We start from the raw sequence: 21,586 nt of genomic DNA on the forward strand, positions 1-21,586 counted from the left end.
TAGCATGCTAGCGAGCTCCACTGTAGCATGCTAGCAATGAGCTCCACTGTAGCAAACTAGCGAGCTCCACTTTAGCATACTAGTGAGCTCCACTGTAGCATACTAGTGAACTCCACTGTATCGTGCTAGGAAATCTGCTGTCCACCAGGTGGCTCGCTAGCGTAGCAAGCTAACCCACTGAGGCCCCACTTTAGCCCGTGTGGGCAAACACAGGTGGGGCCGCCACGGAGACTGTGGTCAATCGGGTCCACATTTTCTGCCCACCTTGAATCATGTGAGGCCCACTTGGCCTTGCTGGCTGGGAAATCACTTCATATGAAAATAAATGACTTTAACATGTGATGTTTGTTTGCTTCAGCCTGTTACCAAGCCCCGGTCTCTCTCAGTGCCAGACGTTCCCAGCAACCTTATCAGAGTAGAGATGGTGAGAAACACACCCTCAATCAATGTTAAAGTGTTACTCACTATAAATGCTTTTTAATTTTATTATTTTTCTCGTTTGAGGTTCTAAAATACAAATCAAAGGATTTTTGTTTGTTTGTTGCAGGATCAACGGCCAGTATCTTATCCTTACAGACCAAACCAATCTGTGGATCCATCAATTTGCTCGTTAACAATCGTAGGTTATTCCAACATAAATGAACTTTTGTGCAAAAGAAAGTTATTCGTGTGAATTAATCATGTTATTTGTCTTCTTATCCAAAGATGGAGGAAAACAAAGCAAATAACAACGAAAGCTCAGAGTCACTGTGAGTGTTAACTGCTAAAATCACACAGTACTATTAATAACCTTTGGATTGACTGAAGTTTCCTTATATTTTAGATATGAATCAATGGAGGGCCTTAACTTAGCAGAAAAAAGAACGATGTAAGTGTTCATAGAAATAATCTGTTGTGTTGTTCATTGTTTTCCATTTCAATTAAAAGTGTTGTAATGAATGCTTTTAGTGATGGAGAAGTTTATGTTGCTCCTGGGACCTTGTTGAGGTCTGTCAATGAAGCCTTTGACAGATTTAGGACAGGATCTTCATCCCTGGTTTCAGTTGAAAACGAGACATATCCCAGTGACAGGTGCGTTGCAAGTTTGGGATTTTTTTTTCCCCTCAGGGTCTAGTTCAGCCACTTTGTATTCAATGTTTTCTTATGTCAGAGCTGGAAACTGCATGTTAAAGGGTTAAAGAAGTCCAAAAACAAACACATTTGCAGCTATAAAAATCTTTTGCACACTTGCAAAGTTGAGTAGTAGACCCTGATTGGAGGTTTGTCCACTCATGTGTCTTTGGGTTTATTCAAACTGGAAACATTTGGTTCACTTAAAGTAAAGCAGAATTTGTTTCTCACATGTGATTATGTTGACTTTTCATTGAAAGTGTCCCCTTAACCCTCATGCATGGGGTCCAGATGACCCCACCCTTACATTGATGTGTGACAAAGGTGGACTAAGTTCACTGTGCTGTCTTGTGGGGTCCAGATGACCCCATTTTTAATGTAAAAACAAACAAAGAGAGCTTTACGGTAGTCAAAAGAATATAAATAAATATTTAAATTTCTATGAATGTACGACCCACACACACAAACTCAAGTTAGAACCCAGATTTATTATGCAAAAAAGTAATTACAAAAAGACTAAACCAATCAAAGTGCATTGTTTTGCAGAATGTCAACCTGATGAATCATTTTAGATACTTGAAATAGATCTGCAGTTTGTCTGCAGATCATCTGTCATTGTGAAAATGAAATGTGGTCTGTTCTGAGGGACGAAAAAATGCTTTTAATGACATAAAAAAAAGTTTTTGGCAAGTGTGCCAAACATTTTTACAGTAAATATCTGTTACACTTCCTTGAGGACTTTTTATTACACATAAGTTTTAACACAAGAGCTAAAACACACTATTATTAAGTTTATTTTAAAGTTGCATATGTTTGGTTTGCAGAGAAAAAAATGTGTTTGAACATATTTTCACAACTTCAAAATGCTTTAGTTCACAAGTGGCTCAAGAACTATGCATTTTACTCAAACTTATTATGTTTTTTTTAAATGTACTTTTCAAGATTTCTTACTTTTTTTTAAATTTTTGCCCGATTTTGAAGTCGTTTGAGCACACTCTTTATTTTTTTTTAAATGCAGTGGATTAAAGTTCTAAACAGACATACGGGACATTATTTTATTTCTGTTAACATTCTCATTTTTAAAATGCAGCATCCATTTGACCTTTGCTGTAGATCAGCTGTTCTCACCACCTGCTGTTGTTTTATTTGAACAGATTTGCTAAGATTTTAAGTGACATAAAAAAAATCTGCAGTTCGCAATAAAAATCCTGGTTTCCAGCCAGCTGCTGGTGTTCTGCCAAACTAAAGCACATTTTATCCTTTTCTTTATGCTCAAGGGTCAAAGGAATTCTCTTTAACATGCTTCTTAATTAGAAATGTGCCAGTACCTCCCCTGTGATAGTTCCTGCTTTGCTGCTTTTTACGTGCTATTTTTAAAAATCTCAAGACATCTGATCCTCTTTTTGGATTGTGGAAAGAAACTTGACTTTTCTGAAGGGTTTTCACTCTTTTAAAGATTGTCTGTCATTTCCTTTACCTTTTTGTGCTATTTTATTTGGGTAGACATCTGAGATTTAAATATGTCCAAATCGAACTTCATTTGTGGAGAACAATTTACAAAAACTTTGCTTAGTATATCATAATTTTACTTTTCCTTTTTGGCCGTATTATGTCTTTTAAATATGTTTAGCTGAGATATTTAAGATCTAACCTCATCACTTCTTCTGTGTTCGACAGTGAAAAGAGCCAAGACTCCAGCCGTAGCTCCAGCAGTGCCACTTCTTCAAATGAAAGCTTGAAACATTTCCAGGAAAAACCAAACCCAAGTGAGAGGTGAATCCCGAAAAACTCATATTGAAACATAAATCATTGAGCTATATTTTTATTACATAACTTTTACGTAAAAGAAGTAATCATAAAAGTAGTTTTCTTGTACTTTTCAGTTTTAGTATGAAATAAATTAATTTTAATGCATCTTCTACAATATTTCATAGTATTTAAAGGGAGATTACTTACTGTACACATCTTAGGTAGAACATTTTTTGGTTTTTAGAAAAAAAAGTTTACAACTTACTGATTTTTTTCAATTTTAATTAAGATTTTTATTTTTAAACCATAAAAGATTTTTTTTATGAGATATATACACTATTAGTTGTGATACGTTGGGTGATATAGTGAATTTTTGCTCACAAAAATGTTAGTTTAAGATGGCAAAGTCTTGTCATGAGTGTTCAGGAAAAAAGCCAATTTTTAACAAAATGCATCAAAAATAAGTAATTATCAACAAATGTTTCAGTCTTTTAATACAGAAAGTAGTCATTTAAAAAAATAAACAACAATAGATGAGCTATTTTTACAATAAAGCTTTGAAAAATTAGCAAAACCTTTTCCCGCCAAAAGTGTTTTAGAGATTTCATGGGGGCAGCCATTTTGAAATGAGCAGATAACGCCTTTCTACTGCCCCTAGTGGACTGATGATGAACTACAAGAGATAAGTTTTGATGATGCTTATAAAAATATGGTTAAATATTTATTTTTTAAGCTCAGAAATATAAAAGATTTTGTTTTTTATCTTCAAAATTTTGACATAAATATAAATATGGATCAACAAATGTCGAAATATATTGGCAAAAATCTAATGACTTCACAACAAAGTTTTTGTTTGTGTTACAGAAATAAAGATTTTCTTTTGTGTTCAGATATTTTTTAGGATTTGTAGTATTTAAAACTATTTTATTGTCAATACCTTTTGGACCATAATTCTAATATTTTAACTTAAATTGTCAGTACTAATGGGTATATTTTACTTGAGTAATTATTTGGAATTGTTAGCCACCTCTTTCTATTTATTAATTTCGTCACAATAAGACCTTTAAATTCTTTGATTTTATACCGTAATTTTGCAGAGATTAAAGTAAACTCCAGCAGCAGATTTAACTACTGTAGCTCACGAAAACAAAATCGAACTAAATCCAGGATCTGAACCAGTAGCTAGACTGGTTAGAGCAGCTGAGGTTTTCAGTCTCGAGAGTTTCGGTACTTTGTTGTTAATTATAAGCAGGACTCCGTCAATTAAAGTAATAAATCTTTCAAGCAAGGTGAGATGAATTTGTCTGGATAAGTCCTGACCTTTTAAGACGAGATTTAACCTTTAAATTGGCAATAAACACTCATTTAGATATAGTCTAAATATGCCTAAAAATAAGCGTTTATTGTTTAAAAAAAGTCTTTAAAGTAGGTACATTTACATACATATCCTCATATTTTTTCCTCAAAAATATATCTTTCTTAAGCACTACGATAGTCTAGCTATCCTAATTTCTAAACCAAATAAATCAGAATTAGAAATACACGATAAAGTTGTCAAAATTTTATGTAATTTATAATCCAGGAAGATCTTCAAGTCCCAAAACAAATTATTGATTTAGTTATGTGTTATATAAAGTGTAAAAAGATATTTAAACTAAAAACAAGACGAACATACGTGATGATATTTTGCATTTTTGCTGTTTTTCAACGAGTTCAAGCTTTTATTTTCTATTTATTCTGCTTAGAAAATTCAATACTTTTCTGTTTTGGCTTTTTAATTCTGTCCCTTAGCATCAATATTTTGTCTTCTCTTTTCTTCCTCAGAATTAATACCGACGCCTCTAAAGAGAAAGACATTGAAGTGAATACTGCGGACTTGAAAAAGCATCTCACGCTCGAACAATATGGAAAACCGAGGTAAAAAAAAGCAGAACCGTGTGCTAACGGACCATTTTAATCTGAAAAGTCACCTGTGCTGAGCCACTTTGATCCAGATATTTGAAGGAAAGCATATCTAAAGAGAAATGTGCAGACATTAATATTCATGGAAGCATTCAACTTACAGATGTGTGGGCCACGTTTGCCAGCAAATTCAATTCTCATGACGGAAAAACAAAATTCAGCTGAGAGCAATGCACCCAGTCTCATTATTTCTTGTTTTTGCAGTTATTAGGTTCCAATTCACTAAATATTGTTATAATGACAGAACAGAAACGGGATCCTTTAAAAAAAAACAACAAAAAAACAAGTGTTAATGGAAAAGCTGTGCCTCCTAGCCTTGGATAACCTCTCAGATTTATGTGGCACGAAAGCACAGTTTACACTCATGTTAGTCACAGGATTGAACCAATTTATATATGATTAAAATCATGTAAAAGAACGTATTACTAAATATATTTTGTCACTGATGAAGAAAGCTTCAAGTCTTTCTAAGAAATGTTTTTATTCGTGTTTGAAGTGAAAACCGTTTGATCCTTGAGCTGTCAGATCTGAGCCAAATCTGATCTGGAAAGACAAAAAGATCATTTTGTTGTTGTTTTATAGTTAAGCCACTCCCAAGTTCAGACAAACTGTTCTTTGTCCCCGAAAAAGAGACTCCAAATTTAACTTGTTTTGCCGTAAGGACCTTTTACAATTCATGTTCTTGTTCAAACTGATACGATCTGCAGCGTTACTCAACCCAAAAGCCTCTAACCGTCTGCAGCAGACCTGAGAGAGCTCGTCCAGACAAACCAGCCGGAGAGCCTGCAGGCTGTTTACAGGCTGTTCACAGAAACGTCTCTCTGGGTCAGGGTGTCTTCGTGGACCGGCCTGCAGCAGGACACTCTGGGCCTCTTCCTCAAAGGAGACCAGATCCTGGCAGTCAACGACTTGCACACGGTCAGTCGGGACGAGTTCGACATGCTCGTCAGTAAGAGTCTAAAGGACAAGGTACGTAGAGATTCCGGCGATGCGGCCATTTGTATGCAGCCGGTGTGAATGCAAATGTGATTTCAGGTCAAAGTGACCATCCTGCGTCTCTCTGGAGGACATGGGGATTCTGGGAACAGCGTCTGAAACAGCTGAGATGCTCCGTCCTCATTTACGTCCCTCATTATTACTAACACGAACAATCAATAGACTCAATATGTAAATAATCTGTTTAATTCAAGCCGTCGCATTTGTCATTCCTATGAACTTTTATAGAAAAACATTGTGCTTTTTTTTTTTTGATGTTTGTTCTGTGGTGTTGCCTTGAGTGCAAACGGAGAAATGAGTTTCCTCATTCCTCTTTGAGTAGTCAACCTTACAAAAAAACAACCCGCCTCCACTTAATTGCAAAATTACACATCTGAAAGATCCGAGAACAAAAGGATTTTAAATGTCTAATACAGGGGTGTCAAACTGAATCGCACAAGGAGCCAAAATCCAAAAACACACTTTAGGTTGTAAGCTGAACAGGATAAACATTTATTAAACACACAAAATTACAATTAAAATTATAAAACTTTTCACATAATTATGAACTAGATATATAGCATTACCTGCGATAATGCTAGTGTGAAGGCTGTAAGCTGAATTTGGCTGCTGAAGATGCTGAAATTGATAGTTAAAAACACTAAAGCTGATGGCTGAAGTCACTGACACTGATAGCTAACTAAAATATTAGCTGAATGCTAAATTAGCCTAAAAAACAAAAACAAAAAAAAACCTTAGGTTAGCCAAAACAGCTAGCATGTAGTTGAAAAAGTAGCTAATCTTCAAAATATCCTAAAAAACGGAAAAGCCTAAATTTGCCAAAACAACTAGTGTTTAAATATTAGCCTAACTTCAAAACAGCCTAAAAATCTTTAAAAGAAAAGGCTAAATTAGCCAAAACAGCTAGCATGTAGCTGAAATATTAGCTAAGCTCCTAAACAGCCTGAAAATGTTAAAAGAAAATAATACATTAGTCAAAACAGCTAACATGTTCCTGAAATATTAGTTAAACTCTAAAACAGCCTAAAAAAACGTTCAAAGAAAATTCTAAATTAGCCAAAACAGCTAGCATGTAGCTAAAAAATTAGCTAAGCTCCTAAACAGCCTGAAAACATTAAAAGAAAATTCTTAATTAGTCAAAACAGCTAGCATGTAGCTGAAATATTAGTTACACTCTAAAACAGCCCAAAAAATGTTCAAAGAAAATCCGAAATTAGCCAAAACAGCTAGAATGTAGCTAAAATATTAGCTAAGCTCCAAAACAGCCTAAAAATATAAAAGACAATAATAAATTAGTCAAAACAGCTAGCATGTAGCTGAAATATTAGCTAAGCTACAAAACTGCCTAAAAACATTAAAAGAAAATCCTAAATTAGCCTAAATAGCTATTATGTAGCTAAAATATTAGCTAAACTCAAAAACAGCCTAAAAAATCCTAGTAGATGAAAAAAAGTCCATAAATCTATATGCCAACTTTTAAAACTTTAAATTATAACTTTTTAACATAATTATGAATAATAAAAAAGGCAGTAATATTATTCCAGAATAAAACAACTTAAACACTTGAGAACACTTTTATTCTCAAAAATATATTTTGTCAAAATTATACCATTTAGAAATGAGCACAAAACAACATCGAGCCATTAATAACAGTAAAATAAAATGATCGGGAGGGCCGGATAGAATTACCAGGAGGGCCGATTCGGCCCCCGGGCCTTGACTTTGACACGCATGGTCTAAATTGATCCTTTTACGTTCAAGCTGAAGGTATTTGTACAAAATAATGACGAAAAAGTTTTGAACCGAAGCAGAAATCCTTCCTGGTCGTAAACATGATCTGGATGTTTCGTGGTCCACATATTTGTTGGATTTTGGCACTGAACTTCCTTAGAATGTATCCTTTCATAGAAACTATGAGTCATGTCATCAAAACACCGAGCAGCACAGGGGTGAACCCGTTTGGTGACATTTTTACGAGGTTTTCTCAGAAATGTTGTGTAAGAAGTTGTACTTAGATAGTGTAAATAAATGTTTAACTTGTCTCTTTCAGACATATATATGAATTCTGTGTACATTTATAATTTGTGTCCGTTATTCTAATTCATCTTAAAGACACATCAAACCTTTGTGGCACCATATATGTGTTATATATACCTTGTTTCTCAGACATTATGTAACTTTTTCCATTGTTAGCACTTTAAATTTTAATGATGTAAATAAAAACTTAGAGAAAACCTGGGAATTGGGAAATACAATGTCTATAATTGACTTTTAATAATACACGTGTTGTTTTCCAATTTGTTTTGTCATGAAACATTAATTCCCTGCTGCTGCACTGAATGTAGATTGTTTTGTGGCGCTGATTTAAACTGTGAAGTCCTTCAGAATAAAAGCCTGTCTCTCCTACTTTTGTTGAAATATTTGTTTTTTGCAGTTTACTTTGGTGCATTTTCAGTTAAACTAAAAGGGATGTTTAAAAGGTACAGAGGAGGAAATACAGCTGCAGGAGAAAATATGTGAACCCTTTGGAACTACTTGTTTTTATGCATAAAATTGTGTTTAGTAAAAACATGAATTGGCATTATTTAAGCACGGAATGTTTCCCTCCATCCATTTCGTACAAAAATTGAGCTACTCTCAAGGGGTTCACATACTTACATACGCAAATGTAAGTATTTGATTCATTCAAAATCACAAAAATATAAAAAGAAACTGAATTTAAAGAATTTATATCAATTTATTAGCATTTCATTGAAGGAAATAAGTGTTTGATCCCCTAGTAACCAGTTAGATTCTCTTAGTGAACGTCTCACCTGAATTGAAGACACCTGCTTGAACTGATCACCTGTAGAAAAGACATCCGTCCACAGAATCAGTCAGTCAAACTTATAATTTTTTAACATAATTATGAATAGTGAAATGGCAGGAATATTATTCCAGATAAAATCAACTTAAACCTTAAATAACTGAATATTTTACTCTCCATAAAAATATATTTTGCCAAAATTATACAAGTTAAAAATTAAGTGCAAGATAGCAATAAAATAAAAAGTTCTGGAGGGCCGGATCCGGCCCCAGGGCCTTGACTTTGACACGTGCTATTAAGTCTTTCTGGCAAGAGGGTTCAAATACTTATGTTCCCTTAATGTAAAAACAGATATATGGATGAGAATTCTTTAAAATTTATTTATGTATAAATTTTACAGTTTAAATGAAGTTACAATCATAGAATTAAAAGAATTAAAACTTACAAAATCAGAAAGGGTTCAAATACTTTTTTTTATCATCTGGTTTAATTTTCATTGCTTAAAATAAAATACTTGCATTTTTGTTTTCTTATAGCAATTACGCAAAACTTTATTTTGACTCAGATTATATCATGTAAGAAAAAGTACTCCCATTATTTGTTGATGGAAATAACTATTTGTTATCAAATTCAATCTCTAAAAAATGAAGATTTCCTACTAAAATTGTCATAAAATGTGAAGAAAGAGGGATGCTTTTATTCTGAAGGTGTCTTTGGATGACGTGGAGACTCGTTTAAATCATGAATACCTAAAGTTTAAGCATGGATAACCAACAGCTGGCTATGAAACTGTCATATGAACTCGTTAGATAAACTAAAGACATGAAATGTGGCAGAACTGTGGAGTCCAAAAGCTTTTATTAAGTGGAAACGATGCGAGTTTGTGTCTTTTTTTCTTCTCGGTGCCTGCTGAGACTAAACACACAATCCAACTGTGAGGAGATTAATTCGTTTGACCTGCGCTAAGATCCCGCTGCGACTTAAAATGCGGCTTTTTGCAGATCCGGAGAGTCACTGCTGCCTCGGAGATAAACACCTGAAAGACTTCAAGACTACTTTGAATTGTCAAAGCTGATACAAAATAACACAAAATGTGTTATTTGATGGAGCTGCAGGAATCGTATGAATGTTAGAGGATGAGATCCTTGAAGGGATGTTTGGTAACATACTTAGAGACAGAGAAAAGGTTTATGGTCAATGTGCTGTAATAACAAATTAAAGGTTTAAATGAATTTCTTCAATTTACTTAAATTATTAAATTAAAAAGCTTTTTTTAAAATAATTTTATTTTTAAAAAGAAACCAATTTTATATACCAGTAAACTTAATTTTGTGTTTGCTTTTTTCTGCACTGTGATTGTATAAAGAATCTGTATACAGTTGTATTTAAATAAAAAAATAAAACTCAGAGATTAATTGGGACGAGTCCATTTAACAAAATATTTATTTCAAGAGTATTTCTACCTTCAAGATAATCTTGGAGTGAAACAATATTTTGCAAAATATCTTACCAGTAAAAGAAAAAAGTCCAACATTTAAAAAAAAAAAAATCTAATCTAATCTAATAACTAATTCTCAGAGCTCCACCCCTTCACATTTGACATATTTGGAACGCCCCAAATCTCCTCTGTAGATACCAAAAGGAGTTTGTTCAGTAGTGTGCAGTGATTTGACTGTATTTAAGTTTAGAAATGTCCTCTACAGAACTAATTTGAATTTTTTGAGGTTTAAAAGAAAATAAAAGATTTCATGTTTGAGGTTTCTCTGATTGAAAATGGACCATTTTCTGCTTAAACTGCTTCTCTTAAGCTGAATAAAATGAATAAATAATTCTTTATTTAATCTTGTTTTAGCTGCAACAGTTCAGCAAAAATCTGTAAAGAAATCTTGTTCAGAAAACTGCATCAAAATGAAGCAACACTAAAGAAATGAGAGTTCTGATATAAAAAGATGAAAAAAAAAATGCAAATAAAGTGAAGAAAAATGTTTAAAATATTTATTTTTCAGAATAAAAAACAGCTTTTGAGCATCAGTTGAGGATGTGAGAGTAAAGTAGGAAACACATCTGCTTTGTTTGGTTCCGATGTTCAGTTTAACAAACAGTAAAAGATTAATTTAATTAAAAAAAACATTTATTTAACACATATTAATATAATTGGTATCAAAACATTTGTCTAAAAGACCTCAAGCCTCTTCAAGTTTTGAGATTTGCTCGTCTCTCGTGATTCTACCGTTTGGTTTCCGTCAGCCACTCTCTGAAACATTCCTCCATGGCTTTCCTGCTGGCCCAGCTGCCAACGTTCACGGTGGGAATGATCTTCAGGGGTCTGAGCCACTGAACGAACCGCTTCAGCTCCAGGAAGCTGCTGTGTTCGCTGTAGGGGACTCCTGTCAGTCAGAGGAAATGTTCAGATCAACGTTTCTGCTTTATTCTCATCAGTAAACAAACATCCAAGGACAGTCTCATTTTTTTATATTAATTCTAAAAGGTCCAGAATCTTTTTAAGTAAATTAAAGTATTCTAGAAGTCTGAAAACCAGAGTTTACCCAAAGGGACAAACAGATGTGAGGAGAAATGTATGTTGCTGGAGCCTCAAGCTGACGACTATATTGGATCATAGTTTAATTTAATAAAAAAAGACAAAAAACAAAACAGGAAAAGAATTAAAAGCTTCATTTGCTCGAGAAAATCATCCCATAAGATTTTAGCAATAAATAAATAAGATACCATAAATGGAGATTTTTCCACTGATCTGAGGCTGAATGTCCTCCACTGATTCCACCTGCTGGCTGAAGGTCCAGCCTGTGGGTTTGAAGGCCACCAGCTGGTCATACTGACTCGAAAAACGCGCCAAGTGATCCTGGAGTTTCTGCAAAAATGATCAAAATTCAAAACATTTTTGTAAAGTTAATAATTGTTTTTTTCAGAAATTAAGTTTGGTGTGGTTTAAAACAGGGACAAAAACTCATAATGAATAAAATAGAACGCCTTTTTCAATAACTCACTTTAAAGTTGAGGTGCATCATGGGAAGCACATGGACCTGTGCTCCCTTCCAGTCGGTAGTTATTTGTTTCTTGATTTGCTCTGATTCCAGGCAGCACATAGTGTTGTACTTATCTTTGGAGAGACACACTTTGGACCCCAAGACTTCAGCTAGAGCTGCAAGGAAATGTTAAAACAAAGAAAAAATTAAAATCTACATTAGTACGGAGCCCTGGACATGACTGTAATAAAAGAAATAGCAAAATGTTTCTTTAGAATTCATATTTGTGGCAACGAAATAGTATTTAGTGTGCAGAAATTAGCATTTCAAGGTCCCAATTTACCATTTTATTAGCATTTTTTGTTGGCATAGAGGCGGCGCGGACGTCGGCGTAGACGTGGCACGGACGTCGGGCATTTACGCCGCGCAAACCTCGGCAATTGCGTTGCGCACACATCAGCAATTACGCATTTTGTGCGAACAAATCAGTAAGAATGAATTATGCTAAAATGCTCATTTGTGGTCACAAAATACTAATTTGTTTGCATAACATGCGAACGTTTGTGCACAAAATACTAAATTGTGGCCATGAATTATTTAGTTTGAGGGAAAACTTTTAATATAATTTCTTTCAAGGTCACATCCAGGCCTCCGTAGATTAGAGACGATCTGCAAAGACATTAAGCTCAAATCAAATTGGAACAGAAAAAGCAAACATCTGTTGTGTTCCAAACCAAAATTGGTTAAAAAAAAAAAAAAAAAAGCTACACAAGATTCATCTTCTGTCACAGGACAGATAACCTCAACATGAGGATAACAAACTGAATAGATTTAGTCTCAAAAAGGTAAACCACCATTACAGAAATCCTCCACATCACTTCCAATAAGGATGCACCAAGCGATGACCTTTCAGGAAGAAGACGGTTACATGAAGCTGCAGAAAACGACACTCCTTCAGATCAGTGCAGTTACCACAGACACACTTCATAAATGTGCAGAAGGTTTGTTTCGCTTTCTCTCGACCTTATAAATAAAAAACAATATTTGGTGACTCATACCCAGAAAGACCTTCTCTTTCCCCACAGAGTAGGATCCACACACCACCAGTGTTCGGGGATTCAGGGTCACCGACTCAAAGGCTCTGTTGGCTGCAAAGTTGATGACCTCCTGCTGTCTGGGAAACGTGTACTCAGGACTGCAGTAGCTGTTCAAGAAAAATAAAAAATGTTTGTTTTGCAGTTTTCTGTAAGGATGGATTTTATATTTTAAGAGAGACAAAATTCAATAATGGGGCAACAACAAAAATTATTAAAAAGTAACTTTAAGCAATAAACTTTGGCCTTTTTTTGAATGGTTTGACTTCTTTTTAAATAAACTCAAATGAAAACTCTACGTGGTGTCCAAGTAGAGCGTCTGCACCCGGCAGCCGAGCAGTTCAGGGTACGTCTCCATGGAGGGGTCGGCTCGGAAGTCCCCGGTGTGGAGGACCGTCTGTCCATCGGGCAGGAGGAACAGCAGCATGGCCGCCCCTGGACAGCTGAGAGGACAAAAAGATAAGAGCAAATCGACAGGAGCTGCTGGAACGAACGATTTAAAGATGAAAATTCTGTTTTTCTAACATGTTCTTGTGCCGTAATTGTTATTTTAGAATAGATGAAAAGATGATCTTGACTTTTTTGTCTACAGAAGCCACAAGTGACTTACTGGTTGGCGTCCAGGAGGCGGAGCCTGACTCCTTCTACGACGACCTCGGTGTTCATGGGGAGGATGTGGACGTAATCCTCAGCCACCCTCAGTTTGCTCTTCACCAGGTTTCCTGTGATCTGTTCAAGAAGAAACCATAAATGTCGTTTTCCTGTAGTGATTTGAGGAAAGTACACCCCCCTGAACATGGTACGACCCACTCCCTTTGAAATGTCTCCATTGGCCTAGGTTTAAAAAATAAATAAATTGGAGTGTAGGGGAGGAACAAAAACAAAAAAATAAAAACGATATGGCAATATATCGCGATATTTCGTTTGCCAATACTTTTATCGATTTTTATTAGGGCTGGAAATCAATAGAAAAAAATAAAATAAAAAAAAAATTTTAATTACAGTAATTGCTTATCTGCAAATAATCATAATATGAAATCACATGCAAAAATTGTACATTTAGAACATTTATTTTTAACCTTTTGGAACCTGAAGAGTCTAAAACTCAGTTTTTGCCTACATTTGAATTTTCTGTATTTTTAATTTGAAAGATTACCTGCTTTCTTTTCTAGTGTTATTTTAATCAGCACAACCCGTCCTATGTAACACTACCTTTATTTTGTAATTTTTCATGTTATATTCACACACTGGGCATAAAATCATGTAATAACAGAAAATTCCATCTGGAGAAATTTGATTTATTTTGCTGTGGAAACCCCAGAAATGTTTAACAAACCGTTTTTAATAACACAGAGTTAACATTTTAGGTGTAATTTTATAAAAAAAACAACAAGAATAAAATTAGTCAAACTAAACAACATGTTTGTGGATGAAAAAAAAGAAAAATAGTTCAGTTCAGTCTTGGTATATATCGTGAGACTATGACCAACCACCTGAACAAACCCCCACAATGCCCTGTTTCAAATTCATTTGACACATTCTCACAAAACATTACAGTTTGATAGTAAAAATTACCTTCACATCCCACCTGTAAAGATAAAACTCAAATGAGATCCAGATGAACCAAATTATTCTGCATTTTTATGCATAAGTGATCCCATAAATCCCATTTAAAAAAAAGGGGATTAAAATTCTAATTGACTAAATATTCACAGTTATCAGCAAATTAGTATTCAGCTGGAAGCTGAAAGCCAATTTCCATTGCTTGAAGTTAACGCAGTTCGGTTAGATAAGTGGAGCAGGTACATCCACGATGGATTTGATGGAGAAGCTGAGGCTGAATTATAATCCACACTAACTCAGTATTCACTGAGAGGAGTTATAGGAACAAGGACAATGCTCCTCTCTTTTTGGATCAACTGTAAAGGAGGCCGGATGGACAACAATGTGATTTTGATCACAAATTTACAATTTTGTCTTTTGATTAGTTATATTAACAATCTAATAAGAATTAGTGATTTAAACAAAAAGTAGGGGAAACTTTCTTTAATAAAATAAAGAATTTACACATTAAAGAGAAAAAGAAGAATTTATTTAATAATAAAAAAAGTAAAAGAAAACCTTCCTTTCAATCACCTACTTTGTTGCAGTAAATAGGAACTGTGGAGCTTTTGGTCAGTCCTCCATAATGGTCCGAGTGGAAATGTGTGAGGAAATATGCAGAAATTCCCTCAATCTTCCCGTACTGAAATGCGTCGATGGCGAACTTGGTGCCTAAAATGTACAAAAATTTGTTTAAAAAACATAAATTATAAAAATAAAATAGTGCTGGGTTAGCAAAATTGATTAATCAATCTGAGTTTACTAGATCAATAATCAAACCATAAAAGTAGAGATCGAGCTAACGCATAATGCTAAAGTTCATTAGCTTGACGCTAACGTATAATGGGATTTCCCATAGGACGGCTAATGCTAACACTCCGTCGACCTAAACCAGGGGTCGGCAACCTATGGGAATTTTTAAAAAACATTTTTACCTTTAGTTGAGACCAAATTAGCTAAATAAAACCTAGCTGGTTGCTTAATTACTAGCTGAACCCTAAATTCGCATAAAATTCCTCAGCAAACTAAATCAGACAAAAGTTTAGCATGTTGCTAAAATAAAAGCTAAACTCTAAATTAGTCTAAAAACTCCAGTAGTTAACAATTAGCGAAAAATGTTAGCATATTGCTAAATTACTTGCTAATCTCCAAATTGGCATACAAAAAAAAAAAAAAAAAAAAGTAATTAGAGGCCAAATTAACCCCAAAAAAGCTAGCTGAACTCCTAAATGGCCAAAATTCCTCTGTAAACTAAATTAGTCAAAAAAGTTAGCATGTTTCGAAATTCAAAGCTAAATTCTAAATTTACCCCAGAACAATTTCAGTAGATAACAAATTAGCCAAAAACATCACAATTTTGCTAAATTAAACCCCAAATTAGCATAAAATTCCTCAGTAAAATAAATTAGTCAAAATTATTAGCCTGCTACTTATATAGAAGCTAAACTCTAAATTAGCCTAAAAACACAGTAAATAACAAATTAGCCAAAAATGTTAGCATGTTTCTCAAATAATAGCCAATCTCCAAATTTTTGAAAATTGCCATTTTATTTTTCTTTAGCCAGAGAGCCACCATGGAGAGATAAAAGAGCCCTGACCTAAACCTAAACATACATTACTGACTAACTGAACATCTTCATCCCGGACGAGCCCCCAAATTGTTGAGGCTCTGTCGCCTCACAGGCAGGATTTTTTAAAATTGCTTTAAAGTAACCATTTGTGGTCTGAAACAGTTTTTGCTCATAGTTTCTTCTTCTGGAATAAAGTGTAAAGCTATAGTGTGATCGCCACCTAGTGGCCAAAGTGAAACACCCTCCAGGAGAAACAGATCAATTGTTGGAGCTTCTTCATTTGAGAATCTATGTAACTCTGTATAATATTAACAATCTCATTATTTCTCTAATACATTTTACAGTATGTAAAACTGAATGGATCAAAAGAATTAAAAAGAAAAAAGAATTATTTCTGGAAATTATTGATGATACCCAGCCCAATTTAAAAAGCATTTTTTGACAGATTTAGAAATTCCTTCTCTCACCTGGAATCTTTTTATAGAATGGACAGCGAGGTAGCTGTACTTCTCCATCAGCGTTGACTCTGCTCCACCCCTTTCTTCTCCACCCTCGGCTCCCACCTCTCGCCGTTTCTTGTTGCCCACTTGCTGAGCTCAAATCAGGGTCTTTATCACCAGGAGTTTTGGTAACCCTTCTGCTTTGCCCGCTTCTCCTTTGTCTCCTCCCTCCCGCGTCCTCCCCAGCAGGCGGAACGGAGGAGCTGTCGAGAACCTCCTCTTTCTTCTTCTCCTTCAGCGGTTTGAGGCCAAAAAACAAGCCGATGTCCATCTGCTTCAAAGCAGAGGTCTGTCCCGCCGTTTTGGACCCCTTCTGAGGCGGCATGCTTTGCTCTGGTTGAACTTCAAACTGTGAGGATTGAAGAGTTTCTCTCAGATTCTCCAAAACAAGACTCTGAGGTGACTTCATCAAATTGCATTCATTTCCATCACTCTTGTCTCTGTTTGCAGCGAATGAGGAAGCAGCTTCTTGATTACGAGCTAATGAGGAAAATGAAAGCAGGTGAGCGTCTGAGGAGGCCGGATCCCTCCCCGGCACGCCGGTGGCGTCCACATTTCCATCAATAAAATCCACCAGGAGTTCATCCTCAGAAAAGCTGTCATTGAAAAGCGTCATGGAGTTTTCATTTTTACATGCATCGCTGTTAAAAAGAGTTTCAGGGAGTTCCGACAGAGGAGAGAAGGAGATCTCTTCATCATCTTTGGAGTTAGATTCCTCCTCAGGTAGAGGATCACACGCTTCAGTTGGAGTGTTTTCTTTAACAGGAGTAGATGAAAGCTCCTGTGAAGAAACGATAGATTTCTGGTGTTTAGTAGACCAGCCTTTCTTCTTCTTAAAGTCTTCAGGTCCAGGAGAGCGCAGCAGCAGAAGACCGTTTGTTGGTTTGGAAGGAGGAGTTCCAGTGAGACTGTGACTGGATGAGGGAGGAGAGGAAGCCTGTGACTCTCCAAACGTGCAGACGGTCACCTGGCTGGGACTGACGGCGGCGTCCTGGGACCGAGTGAGGATGGCCGTGTCGCTGTTTGCACGACTGTGGGCGAGGAGCGTGTGGTTGAAGTTTTTGTAATGGCTTGGAATGGTGGAGGAGCACTGGAGACCATCTGGACATTCTGTACAGACGTTCAAAATAAAGAGTTAAAAAAAATAAACCTTTATTTTGTGGACAATATAACAAATAAAACACTTCTTATGAATATTTTAACTACATTTCATGACAATATAATGGTTTCTTCTTTGAGTTTGAGTTGATTTTACATTTAAATACAATTAGAATATAATTAGGATTCAAAAAACTTGTCATTTTCTAGAATGTTTCTACAGAGTGGCAGCAGTTTGTTCGTTAGATATTTGCCTCTAAGTTGTGGGCGGGACCTTTAGCACGAAGCAATCCCGCCCCCCTTTCCCCTCTCAGAGCCTATAGGTATTTTGTACATCTTTTTCAAACTACATTTTTTTTTACTGCTCCTAATTCACAACAATTTGAATAAATAAAATACTCAGAAATGCAATTTTAAGCTTAATTTTTTTTGTATATGTCAGAAAAAAGACACAAAAGCATTTTAAAAACAACATTTTCATTGGAGTGTGTCTTTCATGAGCTGCATAAGTACATAGCGGATGAATGAAAGCATCTTTTCTGATTTACTATATCTAACTTTTCTTTTTTTAATTTAACCAAGCTATTAAAGGGTAACCAAGCAGGGAAGTTGGAGGCTGACTCCGCCCACAGGCAAAATGTGAAGATCCAATCAGAGGGGTGGGGGTGGGGAACAGGATTGTTATCATTACTGGAGCTGCAGATCATGAATGGTTTAACCAATCCCGAAAATCAACTGTAATACCTCGATTCAACCTGTAGGGGGCAGCACACCTGCGTTTTTTTTGCTATATTTTCAAGAATTAAACAAGTTTATTTAGTTTTTTTTTTACATTTGGCGACGACCAACAGATTGCACTTTTAAAGCCCCATTTATAGAGGTCAAAAGACAAAAAAAAAGTTGATTTAATGTTTGGTTTAGGGCTGCCACAATTAGGCGACTAACTGACTATCAAAAGAGTCGAGGACTAATTTAATAGTCGATCAGTCGTTACTTTATATTATATGGAGTTGGAGTGTAGTAAAGTTGAAAGTTATAATGGCATTCTGCTAGCTTATTGGACTATTTCTGCATTTATTAAGGTTTTTGTAGGCTATTTTTGGAGTTTAGCTAATAATTTAGCTGTATGCTAGCTGTTTTGGCTAATTTAGAATTTGTTTTTTCATTTTTTTAGGTTAATTTCACATTTAACTCATATTTTAGCTGGCTATCCGCTTCAGCATTTTCAGCTATTAGCTTCAGCCTTTGTTAGCTATCAATTTCAGCATCTTCAGCTATCAGCACTAGCATCTTCAGCGGCCAAATTCAGCTTTAGCTAGTTTAAAGCTAATGAGATGTGTGCTTTACATCCAGTTTGCGAATGACCCAATTATCCCAAATTATCGATGATTAATTGACTATTAAAATAATCGTTTGTGGCAGCACTAGTTTGGTGACCCTTTAAGAACATGTTTTTATTTACAATAAAGAACTGGAAAGTGGAGAAATATTAAAGTAGATAAAAGCACATCAGAATATGTACAACAACTTACCTAAAGAAAACTATTCAGTCATAAATAATTCCAGAAAATATACATCTGGTAAATATATTTAAAACGTGCCGGATTCAGTCAGTACATGAATTTAATTTATTTTTTTAAACTGATATTGATAAAAAGGTGCTTAGTTTTAGTACTTTTTAAAGGTCATTTCAGTCTTTTGCTGCTCCATATTAGCTTAAAACAGGCTTTTTATTTAAAACGGAAATAAATCATTTTCTCAATTTTTTTTCTAATTTTATAACTTCTTGGAAACTCTATTTCTAACGTTGCTTGATCTTTAGTGGCAGATCTGAACTGTAAAGAATCACTCAGACTTCTTGTTAACTGAGCATTGACGCAGCAGTTTCCTAAATCAATTCAATGTAAAATCACAAGATCCCGATTAAGTTATAAACAGATTTGACTCATTTTAATATCAAAACAAATCTTGTTTGGGATGGCAGGGATTTTAACAGAAGTGTTTTAAGCTGCAAAAAAGAATGACTTACTTTTTAAAACCATAAATTATCAAAATAAAATCAGAAAATTGTTTTTTATAATTAAGGATACTTAAAAGATAAACAATAAGAGTAAATAAGTTCAAAAATTGTAAATTTTTAGGCAGTCTTAGCACTAATATATTTAAATATTTAGGTGTGAGATGGATCAGATCAATAACACAATAAAATATGCTTTGTTGTCACTCTAATTTATTACTTGACTAAATAGAATATTTAAAAAACAATTTAAGAAAAAGCCACTTAAAAGATAACTTTATTAGTTGAAACAAATACATTCACTGAAAATGACGAAAGAACATTTTCTGAGAAAAATCAACAAGCTCTCAGCTTTGCTTCTTGAAAAAAAAAATTGCACTTGATCGGATCAGAACCGGATCACAAAAACTGTGCAAAATTGTAAAACAAAGTAACTTGCCTGTTCGGGTAGGGAAAATATAAATTTGGGATAATATAGTAGGAGTGGGAAAATATTAATTTGCTTCTTCCTACTCGTTTTCAACCATGTTTTCAACTTGACTTTAGCTAATAATTACTATATTCAATTAATCAAATGTGACACAAGTGTCTTTTTTTATTATTATTATTTTCTAATTCTGTAATGAATTTGAAAATTTGTGTGATTTTTTTTGTCCTGTCTTGTCCACAATCTAAGTTTGAAATAAACCAGATTAATTAATCAATTAAAAAAAAAATAATGATTTTGGAGGTAAAATACTGAAAAAATGTTAAAATGTCTGTTTTTTAATAACTTATAATCCACAAAAAATATTTTGAAAAAAAGAGAAGCAAAAGAAAAAATATTTCTAGAAATAATATTTTCATATTTTATATTGCATGGGCCAATTTCTCCCATTCTAATGTGCTTTCTTACTTTTTATTTTTATTTATTACACTTCATTTTATGTACATAATAAGTCTTAAGATTATGGTTTCTTATAGTATAAATACTTTTTGATTTGCATATAAATATACTATTCTGTAGCTTTTAAACAGGAACACATTTTATAGCAGAAACATTGATATTTATATTGGTAAGGATAAAAAACTGCTTGATGATCAAGTTTTTATTGTTGATCTATTCTTTCATGTTATTAATTTCACATGCTTTTATTTTGAAGGCATGATACCAGTTTACCAATCATAAATAACTATCATGTGTTTATAATTACAATTAATATTATAGGAGCACATATTACAGAGGAAGTATTACATTAATGTGGTAAGTATAAGTTTTATTTGAATGTGTGTACCTTTGCACGTGTCCTTGATGTTGTCCAGACATTCAGCAATATGCCATCTTTGGGTCTGCACGACCAAAATGCTGAAGGGCATCTGGCAGACTGGACAGAAGTCCTCAGATGGTTCCTCACTAGCAGCATTGCTGTCACTTTGTGTGGAGTCTTTCGTTTGGGATGCATTTAAGGGAACATTGTGCGACTTTGAGCTGATTCTGGTGTCTACGTTACCGGTTGTGGTCCGATTCCTACTTTCTGCTGCTTTGTTGTTTGCATTAGACTTGACTGAAACAGAAGTTTGTTTCTTGGTTTTCTTGGAGGTGCTTCTTCTGCTGGTCCCAGACGGCGAGTCGTTTCTTTTTCTTTTCTTCTGAAGTGGTTTGTACTCCCAAATGTCATTTTCAGAGTCGTCCTTTTGTGACATGATTTGGACAAGAGAAAGTAACGCAAACCTGCCGCTATTACACAAGAACTAACGTTTGGTAACATCCCGCGGGAAAGAAAATTGGGGAAAACGAGTCTCTTCGTAAATATTTTGATTAAAAAATTGCGTCCTTTGATAGTTAAAAATGTACGTCGTTACATTTTCTCTACACATTTATCATAATTTAGATTTTACACATCTTTCTGTTAGCATGACTTGCCGCCACATCGTGTTGATAAACTAAGTATATATATCTAGCTTAAAACAAAAACACTTTCTAAAAAAAAAAATAAATAAATAAATAAATGGGTTAGTATCTAGAATATGATTCATTTACTGAGTATTTTTAAGAAAAGGTTTTCTTATAAACAAAGTATATTTTTAAGACATTATTTAAATCAATGTTTTTGTGTT

The 21,586-nt window shown here is 34.5% G+C and overlaps 2 protein-coding genes across 2 annotated transcripts in view; one reads left to right on the plus strand and one right to left on the minus strand.

The window, feature by feature from the left end:
* LOC112154427 overlaps positions 1-6,314 on the plus strand; it is a gene marked incomplete at its 5' end in the record, with an annotated part of 9,678 nt that extends 3,364 nt beyond the window's left edge. Inside the window, 9 exon segments of the mRNA XM_036217286.1 lie at positions 359-424; positions 548-619; positions 706-749; positions 824-868; positions 949-1,071; positions 2,788-2,883; positions 4,684-4,776; positions 5,652-5,790; positions 5,857-6,314. Coding sequence (XP_036073179.1) covers positions 359-424; positions 548-619; positions 706-749; positions 824-868; positions 949-1,071; positions 2,788-2,883; positions 4,684-4,776; positions 5,652-5,790; positions 5,857-5,916 — 738 coding nt within the window. The 3' untranslated portion in view covers positions 5,917-6,314.
* A 4,317-nt stretch (positions 6,315-10,631) lies between these two features.
* Positions 10,632-21,389, minus strand: dclre1a (DNA cross-link repair 1A (PSO2 homolog, S. cerevisiae)). The gene is made up of 9 exons (XM_024285600.2): positions 20,764-21,389; positions 16,342-17,484; positions 14,842-14,975; positions 13,312-13,430; positions 13,001-13,144; positions 12,666-12,811; positions 11,629-11,783; positions 11,351-11,492; positions 10,632-11,010 (listed from the first exon to the last, which is right to left on the minus strand). Exons 1-9 carry the CDS (start codon positions 21,170-21,172, stop codon positions 10,850-10,852), a joined length of 2,553 nt encoding a protein of 850 aa, XP_024141368.1. The 5' UTR covers positions 21,173-21,389; the 3' UTR covers positions 10,632-10,849.
* Positions 21,390-21,586: the final 197 nt, after the last annotated feature.

This window comes from Oryzias melastigma, linkage group LG19 (assembly GCF_002922805.2).
Source record: "Oryzias melastigma strain HK-1 linkage group LG19, ASM292280v2, whole genome shotgun sequence".
In the NCBI taxonomy this organism is placed as follows: Eukaryota; Metazoa; Chordata; class Actinopteri; order Beloniformes; family Adrianichthyidae; genus Oryzias; species Oryzias melastigma.